Below are 9,161 nucleotides of genomic sequence, written 5' to 3'. Positions count from 1 at the left end.
AGTCCTTGCCTGGTTGCTTCCGGGACTTTCACTTTTAATCTTATTTCACTGAACAAACCCTTAGGTGGGCTTTGCTTTTAATTTTTTTAAAAAACAAGCCAGTCAAACACTTCAGAGGGCCTGTGATTCCCGCAGGAACCTAGAACCTCACCCTGGAGAACGTGTGCCACGGCACTTCCCGGCGCGTCTCTGATTGGAGAAACCAACACCGGAAACACAGCTTCCAGTTTTACTCCTTGTAGCTCCTCTCCGTTTCCAGCCACTGATTCTCTTCTTGTCTGCCCGTTCCTCAGCCCCAACTCCTCTCATATTATAGCTCTAGCACTCTCTGAGGCTTTCCAATAATGAATTGGAAAGCAATAAGTTAGGAAAACAGGGTCTGCGGTTCCGAATCTTGTGTTGTTTCTCACGGGGTCTTATGTATCCACCTAACCTCCCTACTCAGCTCATACTACTCTGCGGCAAGATGGCGGCCATGGTCCCAGCTCGCCTCAGGTTTTTAAAGTGGAGAGTAATCAACGTGCTGTAAAGCAGGGTGTTGCTAGTCTTAAATACTAAGCATGAGAAACAAATAGAAGACAGCTCACGTCGAAAAAGATCTGATTTGCCTCTTAATTTTCTGAAGATTTGGCATGGGATTTCATATTGACAATAAGTATATATAGTTAATACTTCAGATTTCTAACTTAATGTCTTCTTCACCAAGTGACGTTGGATAAGTCACTGCAACATTTATTTCTGGGGTTAGATTTCAAGCTGGTAATTAGGAATAATGAAAGACTTCCTCTCTCCCTACATTGCAGGCACTTCAAAAGTGGTGTAGTGGTTAAGTGCTACAGCTGCTAGCCAAAAGGTTGGCAGCTCAAATCCACCAGGTGCTCCTTGGAAACTCTACGGGGCAGTTCTACTCTGTCCTATAGGGTCGCTATGAGTTGGAATTGACTCGATGGCAGTGGGTTTGGTTTTGTTTTTGCGAAGTATTGAATTTAATAGAAATTAATGAGAATGTTACAGAATTCACTTAAAACTATTGCAATTGCTATCTTAGTTTCAGAATATAGTCAGCCAATTCGTGAGTTGCTTCCCCCCCATCTCTGTCTTTCTTGTTTTTGTCCCAAAATAGCCACAAATGTAAGCCATTTTCAAATCTCAGGTACAACTGCTAAATAGTTTACTCTTAGGACCAAGTGTTAAGGTGGCCCACCTTCTCCATACCATATGGAGATGGATTGCCCTCCACCTTTTCCTCCCCTCCCTTTCCTTACTGACAATTTCTCTATACCCATTCCATCATCCCAGGACCCCAAACTCCAGCCTTCCCTCACTCCCCAGCTGGATGACAATCATGCGCCGCCACCTGCGTCAGACTTACCCTGTTCTTTATGTTTAGAATACCAGGAGCACTGGTTTTACTTTGAAGCTAAATGGCAGTTTTATTTGGAGGAGAGAAACATCGCTGAAGGGAAAGAAAATAAAGCCACCTTTCCTGAGAATTATGATGCAGAGGAGAGAGAAAAGGTAAACCTTGCTGCGAAATGAGCATTTAGGTTGTTTCCACCTTTTGGCTATTGTGAATAGTGTTGCAGTGAACATTGGTGTAGAGGTTTCTGTTGGCATTCCTGCTTTCAGATCTTTTGGATATACACCTAGGATTGGGATTGTTGGGTCATATGGTAGTTCTACATTCAGCTTTTTGAGGAACCACCACACTGCGTTCCACAGTGGCTCTCCCATTTTGCATTGCCACCAACAATGGATGAGGGTTCCACCACAACTTCCCTTTTAAGAGGATTCCTACAACCCCTTTGTTTACCTCTCATGCACCTCACCTAGATGCAATGAAGACTCAGAAACATAGTTCTTTAGATGGAGACACCATGGCACTAAATAAATTCTGAGTTTGTTACTAAGGAACAGGAGAGAGCAGAGGTGGGGTGTGCAACTACCAATGTCCACCCCTCTGGTCTCCCAGTCTTGGCTCTTACCTCTTTTCAGTCTATTCTCTACATGGCAACCACAGTGATGCTTTTAAAATTGAAATCATACTATATCACCATCTTGCTCAAACCACTTTCTTGGGTTCCCATAACCCTTCTAAAGTCTTTTTGATGGTCTCCAAGGCCCTCCATGATCTGGACCCTGCCTGCTGTTCTAACCACACACCACCCCCGTTTTCCCTCCCTATGCTCCAGCCATGATCGCTCTTGGCTCTTCTTTTGACCTGCCAAGTATCTCTTGCCTAAGGGCCTTGGCACTTACTGTTCCTTTTGTCTAAAACACTCTCCTTTTAGATATTGACAACTCATTGCTTCACTTTATTCAGAGCTCTGCTCAAATGTCACCTCTTCAGATTGGCCTTCTCTGACCGTTCTATCTATGATAACTCCCCGTCATTATACTCTATCCCTTTTCCCTGCTTTGTTTTTCTTCACAGAATGTGTTGCTACCCAACATTATATTATGTATTTGCTTATTTACTTAATGTCTGTTTCAGCTATTAAAATATAAGACCCATGAGAACTGAGTCTTCTTCTGCTTCATTCATTGTCTCTTCCCACCACTAGAATAGTACCTGCAACATAGCTGATATTTGATAAATGTATAGTGAATGAATGAATGAATTTATAGTCCATTGGGAATGAATTTGTGAATGCTTTTGCTTTAATGCCAACTAACATGGTTTTATTTTTGGGACATGCCTCTGACCTATGATTCTTTCATTAGACTTACAGGAAATGGAGCTCAGAAGGTCGAGGGGGAAGAAGAGGCCATGATGCTCCCATGATTGCATATGATGCTCTTTTAGGAGCTGGGGGTAATTGGACAGAGCTCTGTAACCGAGCCATGTTTCATGGAGGTGAGTTTTTCCTTCTTTAATGGTCTTTAATGGCTATCCCCTTCCCTTCTCATTCAGAAGTACCCTCTCAGGATGTCTTAGGGTTACACGCATTGAGGAGAGACAGCCTCTGATATCCCCAGAGTATGTTAGATCCTTATCTCTATTTCTTGAAACCAGCTCTAGAAGAGGTCACTGACTCCTTGGCCCTCCTACTGGCCTAAGTATGTGCAGGAATGGATATTATATAGATGTCAGGCCAGGTCATAGACCCCCTTGCATAAGTAGGGGCCAAGAGTTCACGTCTGAGTCTTCCAGACTGGCACACTGAGCTCAGTGAGAAGAAGGTAGCATTTGGTGTAGTTGGGATGTAGGATGCTCCTCTCCCTTATAGCTACTGATTCAAGATTAAGGCAGATTTCACTAGCATTGCTGGCCAAGCCAGAGTTCTATTTCTCTAAGACTACTCATTATCTCATAACTTCACTCTTAGAAACTCTGTGCAAACTTAGAAAAAGGTTACATTCTGGAGCCAGGAAGACCTGGGGTCAGGAAGACCTCACATCAGCTGTATGATCCTCTGAGCCTCTATCTCTTCATTTGTGAAAGGAGAGAATAATACCAACCCTGTAGGGTTGTTGTGACCGTTCAAGATGAAGTGCCTACAAGATTAACACAGCTTTTAAAAAAGTAGGTGCTCAATAAATAGCAATGTTATCATTCCAAAAGACTGGACAAATTTGCTTCACTTCGTTAAGTACATTTTCTCATGGCAGTGCCTACCTCATAGGATTGTTGTGTGCATTAGATAAGATGATAGCAAGCACAATGTTTAAATCTCTGACTGGCACAGAGTTCTGATAAACAGCAAAGTTTCTATTATTAAACCCATTGCCATCGAGTCGATTTTGACTCATAGAGCCTTATATTATTTCTCATGCCATACCTTTCAGCACCAGAAAGACCCTCAAGAGCTCATCTGAAATGCAACCTACCAAGTGGTTGGAGATCCTGGCATTTCCCAGTAGAACCCAGTTATAACCTTTCTTCTGAAAGAGAGTAGGAACTCAGACAGATACCCCCACTGGGTAAGAAGAAGCCCAGAAGGCGACAAACAGAGCTAAGAGGAATGGCAGTGGGGATATGAGCTTGAGAAAGTAGAGTGGGGGAGTTATTTTACAAAGACTAGCGAAGAGATGGAGATTAGTGAAGGATCCTAGGGACTGGAGATATTTTTGTACAGACTGGAAGGAAATGTAATCTAGACAGCTCCAACTCCTTGATAGCTATGGCGCCCTTAGCTGGAGAGCAGAAGGAGTAATCTAATGAGAATATGTGAGGGAAGTGTCAACAACTTGAGAGAAAAGATGTGATGAGAGAAAGGAGATAAGGAAGGGGACAGCTGTGCTGGTGTGTGCCCAAATGTGGAGGAGAAGCTAGGTGTGGAATTCAGCAGAGCCCAGAAAGCCTGGATGGAAAGTTTATGTCTGAATGAAAACTCCCACTACATGCAGACCCTGACCTTGGTGCCGTCTATCCCTCTACAGCGCCCTTCTGACCATCCCAGCCTTCCCCTCCACCGGGACAGCAAGGGCATTTGTATACAATTATGTATATATTGTAAGAGCCATTTACCCATAGAAAGTTCTAGATGAACTATTGTTCCACAACTAAAGATAGGAATTAAAGTAAAAAAAAAAAAAAAAAAGGAACCCCATGGCACACACTGACTTTAGTTTCCACTGAGGAGTGAATAAGTGATACCAGGTCCTATCCTGAGAGCAATTTTTGGTTGAAGGAGAGCAAAGGAGAGAACGCAAGAGCATGCCACCCGAGGCAACGAGGAATGGAGGCAAGAAAGGACTGAAAAAGGAGGAATTAGACTTGGCTGAGGCTACACCTACACCTCATCCTGTTTGTTTATTCCTGGATATCTACATTTAGGCTTCTTCTCAGGCGAAGCCCCATCTTCCCAATTCTTCCCAACATGTGCCCCTGTCCTGGAATCTCCCTTATCCTGGGAATGCCTGCCCTGGCCCATCACCCTCACTCTACCCACCGTGGCCCCAAACTCATCTCAGTCACATACCTATTGGGTTTGGATTCCAATGTCTCTTTTTACCAGTCATAGATCTTTGGCAAGTTATATAACCTCTCTATGCCTCGGTTTCCATGTCTTTAAAAATGGGCTAATGTCTGTTTCATAGGATTGCAATAGGATCAGATGTCATGTAAAGAGTATACAGCATGATGTCTAGCATGTAGTAGATGCTTAATAAATGTGTGAGGGTATGCATGTGGGTGTATGTGTTATGAAAAATTGAAAAAACATAGTAACATCTTGGTTATAGAGGTTATGTGAAGAGAGAAATCAGTGGTGATCCCAAGGTTTCAGGCCACAGAGATGGTAGGATGAAGCAGCTTAGAAGTTGGCAGTTTCAGATTTTTTTCAGAGCCAGCAACTCTCTAAAACCTACAAAGAATGTCATAAATATTTAATCAAACTTCTTCATTTTATAAATTAAACAAACAAACGAGGCTTAGGGAAGCAAACTAACTTGCACAAGTTATATAATTCTGAAGAGTCAAAATTTGAATTTGGGTCTTTGAAATTTAGATCCAGTTCTCCACCCACTCCTCAGTGGTTAATAAAGACAGGGAGTTCGGAAGAAGCCCTGGATGGAAGGGAAAGATTATGAATGTTTTGGAATATGGTAATTTTTTATGACAATGAGTGGCGACATCATGGGGGAAATGGTCCATAGATAACTGGAAAAACAAAATTCAGATATAGGTTCAAACCAAAAAACCAAATCCATTGCTGTCGAGTCGATTTGGACTCATGGCAACCCCACACGTTACAGAGTAGAACTGCTCCATAGGGTGTTTTTGGCTAAATCCTTAATAGAATCAGATCAGGTTAGAGCTGGAAAAACATAGATTTGGAAATTGCTTCAGTAGAGATACTTTATGCTTCATGTAACAGAAAAGCCAATTGACAGTGTCTTAGCGCAATAGAGGTGGGTTCACATATTAAGAAGTCCAGAGGGGACTGGTTGCTGACATTGGTTCAGCTACTGAACAGCACCATCAGGCACCCAGGCTAATGTCTGTCTTTTCTCTCCATCATCCTTAGAGTATTAGCTTTCATCTTCATGGTTGCAAGATGGTATTTCAGCTGCAGGCATCACATCTGCATTCAAGGAGGAAAAAAGTGGGAAAAAATTTCTTCCTTTTTATCAGAAATAGCAAAAGCCTTCCCAGAGCTTGTCAAATGCTGCCCAAAACAAAACTGGGATTCTGATACAAGAAAAGGGGGAAAGATGCTGAATGATCCAATAACATTGTTTGCCGTAGGAATTGCCAGCAAAGGAGAGGTAGTTGAAGTCACAAGTGGTTGAAATCTCTAAGAGAGGGAGCCCCTGGGGAAAAGAGCAGAAATCATTTTGGTAACAGTAAAATCAAAAAACCAAACCCATTGCCTTCAAGTCGGTTCCAACTCATGTTTTACAGAGTAGAAGTGCTCCACAGGGTTTTCTTGGCTGTAATCTTTACAGAATCAGATCACCAGGACTTTCTTCTGTGGCACCACTGGGTTGGTTCAAACCACCAACCTTTAAGTTAGTGTCTAGTGTAAACTGTGCCACCCAGGGACCTGGTGACACTAAAAAGGTCCTGGTTAATTTTCAAGTTCACTGTCATACATTCTCTCCCTCACTGGACTTCAGAACTCCACTAAGGACCCTTGTGTTTCATGTTTCAGGTGAGAGTGGAGCCACTGGAACAATTGCAGGTTGCCTGTTCGGATTGCTTTATGGCCTAAACAATATTCCCAAAGGCTTGTACCAGGACCTCGAACACAAGGAGAAACTAGAAAACTTGGGTGAAGCTCTTTACCGCCTGTCCACAGAAGAAAAGTAAAGCTGTTTCTGCTATTTTCCCTTCCTGTAGAGACCATGCCAAATTCTGGGGCCCCACTAGTGTTCACGTGCAAGCTAATAGATTCTACTTAGGTAATTTTGTACATGTGCGATTTTCAGCTAGCAAAGAACTCATGCATAGTTGGTCATAATTAAAATTTAACCTTTTTTCCATCAATTTCAGAATCCTAATTGCTATATAAAATACATGGCTTGTCCTATAGAATGGTTTTCCTGATCCTAATCCAAATCAGTGCATTAGTAACATTATGTTGAGTCTGCTGTACTCAAGCCCCCCAAAACAGTGGTTACAAATAGTCTTTTGGACAATGGGTATAATTTATTCTAGTGCAAAGCTAATGCTATCTGCTCACTTATGTCAACAAAACTAACTACATGGCTCTCCTCAGACAGGCCTCCCCTATTTGTAAAAGCCTAATGTCACTCTGTTTTTCTACCTTAGCCATGTATCTTGACAACTGGCAAACCCGTTGCCTCCTCATTCGTTCCTTAATGATCTGTCAGACTTTTATTGGCAGTACAACGCATTAGTACAATCTTACTGCAGATGTTTCTACAACAACAACAACAAAATAAATCAATATTGAGTGCATTCAGGATGTAGCCAAAATAGCACTGCGTCTAACCTTCCCAGCCTACGTTTTTAATCACACTAGATCTTTAAAAACAACCTCTTTGGAACAACTCACTGAGGAAATCAGGAAATAAATGATCGTCATGCCGGTCACAAGTATGCTTCTCTTTGGTCTGGATTTGTCACATACTAGTGGGGCAGTGGAGCCCTGGTGGCGGAGTGGTTAAGAGCTCAGCTGCTAACCAAAAGGTCAGCAGTTTGAATCCACCAGCCGCTCTTCGGAAACCGTATGGGGCAGTTCTACTCTGTCCTGTAGGGTCGCTATGAGTTGGAATCGACTCAATGGGAATGGGTTTAGTGGGTCAGTGTCCAGTTACAGAGAAGGTCTTTAACCTGCTGCAGCCCTGCTCCATCTAGGCTCACCGATAGGGAAACAGTTGTTCTCTGCAGCTGAGATTTCTCTCCCTGAGAGTCCTGAAAAAGTGAACAGTTGTTCTTGTTGTTAAAAATAACTCAGCTTTGGAGTTTTTAAAAAAGTAGCATCTGGTGTGAATAAAACAAGCAGTTGATGACTGATGTTTAACACTATGCTTTGGCAGCTTGGCTAGAGTCTATCTTGTTTATTGTAATATACTTTTTATTTAAGAGCTTGCCTCTGAACATAGCCAGGTGTGGTCCGCAGAACATACCATAGGATGCCGGTTTATGGGGAGAGTCCATGTAGAAACAGGATTCCTGCAGCGATACCTCTGCAGAGAAAATGAGGCAAAGATAGAAAGAACTGATTTGCTTGAATGTGAGACAGCATCCAAAATGCAAAATTCTTACTCCCATGAGTTTTGTTTTCTTTGTTTTGTAGGATTGTTTAGATAGGGAAAGTGGTTGATATCTTTATCTTCTCACTTAAGATTTTTCTATAAGTAGACAATTAGACAGGAATGACTGGCAGAATTTCAACCTTGTCTTCCGTGGCTACATAGGGGAGGATTACAGAGACCCAGGCGCATAGAAGTGCTGAGGTGAAGTTTCCTAAAATTGTCTTGTCTTTATCTTCCAGAAGTCTTATTTCCTTACTTCCTTTACCCCGGTAGAAACTACCACTGAGTTTTGTATGAGAAGCAGGAGTGTTCTGGGGCTTGGGAAATGGGAGTATTTTTTTTTGTTTTTTTTTTTAGTAGAGTGGGTATATCACTTTTTATTTCTTAGGAAAGTGTAAAGGCCTCTTAAATCTTCAACCTATGTTAAGGAAAGAATCTGTGGACCATTGTACATTAAGCAGATTGAAGCGAAGAGTTTTACATGTTATGTTTTTTAATAACTTGACTAACGTTTGCTCCTACTGATGCTTTTCAACCTGAAGAACCAGAAAGATAGACAAACGTAGGTAAAAGGGCTTTCATACTATTCCAGTTTTATTCTGCGTAGTCAGTAGCCAAATCAAGATTTGTAGGGATGGAGGAATTTAACTGAGAATTATCTTTCAGGAAAAGAAACCTAATCCAGGTAAGTTGAAACTTTTCGTAACAACATCACATTTCACGAACTTACCCTAAGAGTAGGCCTCTTCTCTTTTCAACTCTACACAAGAGAAGGCTAATCTCAAAGTGATGAGGGCAATTGAATTAGAATAAGGGCTTACTTGTTCTCTATTTTATCGACAATTTAGGAGAATTAAATCCATTCTTAGCAATAAGAAGGTTATTCTATTTATTAATTAAAACACAATAAAAAAAAAAAGCCCATTGCCATTGAGTCAGTTCTGACTTACGGCGACCCCATGTGTTAGAGAGTAGAACTGCTCCATAGGGTT

General features: G+C 41.8%; 1 protein-coding gene across 1 annotated transcript in view; it reads left to right on the top strand.

Moving 5' to 3' along the window:
- Positions 1–6,757, top strand: part of ADPRHL1 (ADP-ribosylhydrolase like 1) — a 26,119-nt gene extending 19,362 nt beyond the window's left edge. Inside the window, exons 4-6 of the mRNA XM_004369385.2 lie at positions 1,391–1,518; positions 2,725–2,857; positions 6,600–6,757. Of these exons, the coding sequence (XP_004369442.1) occupies positions 1,391–1,518; positions 2,725–2,857; positions 6,600–6,757 (419 nt within the window). The remainder of the gene's footprint in view (positions 1–1,390; positions 1,519–2,724; positions 2,858–6,599) is intronic.
- The last annotated feature ends 2,404 nt before the right edge of the window (positions 6,758–9,161 follow it).

The sequence above is a fragment of the Trichechus manatus genome, unplaced genomic scaffold, assembly GCF_000243295.1.
Source record: "Trichechus manatus latirostris isolate Lorelei unplaced genomic scaffold, TriManLat1.0 scaffold00004, whole genome shotgun sequence".
Lineage (NCBI taxonomy): Eukaryota > Metazoa > Chordata > Mammalia > Sirenia > Trichechidae > Trichechus > Trichechus manatus.
This window is presented reverse-complemented; position numbering and strand designations above follow the sequence as displayed.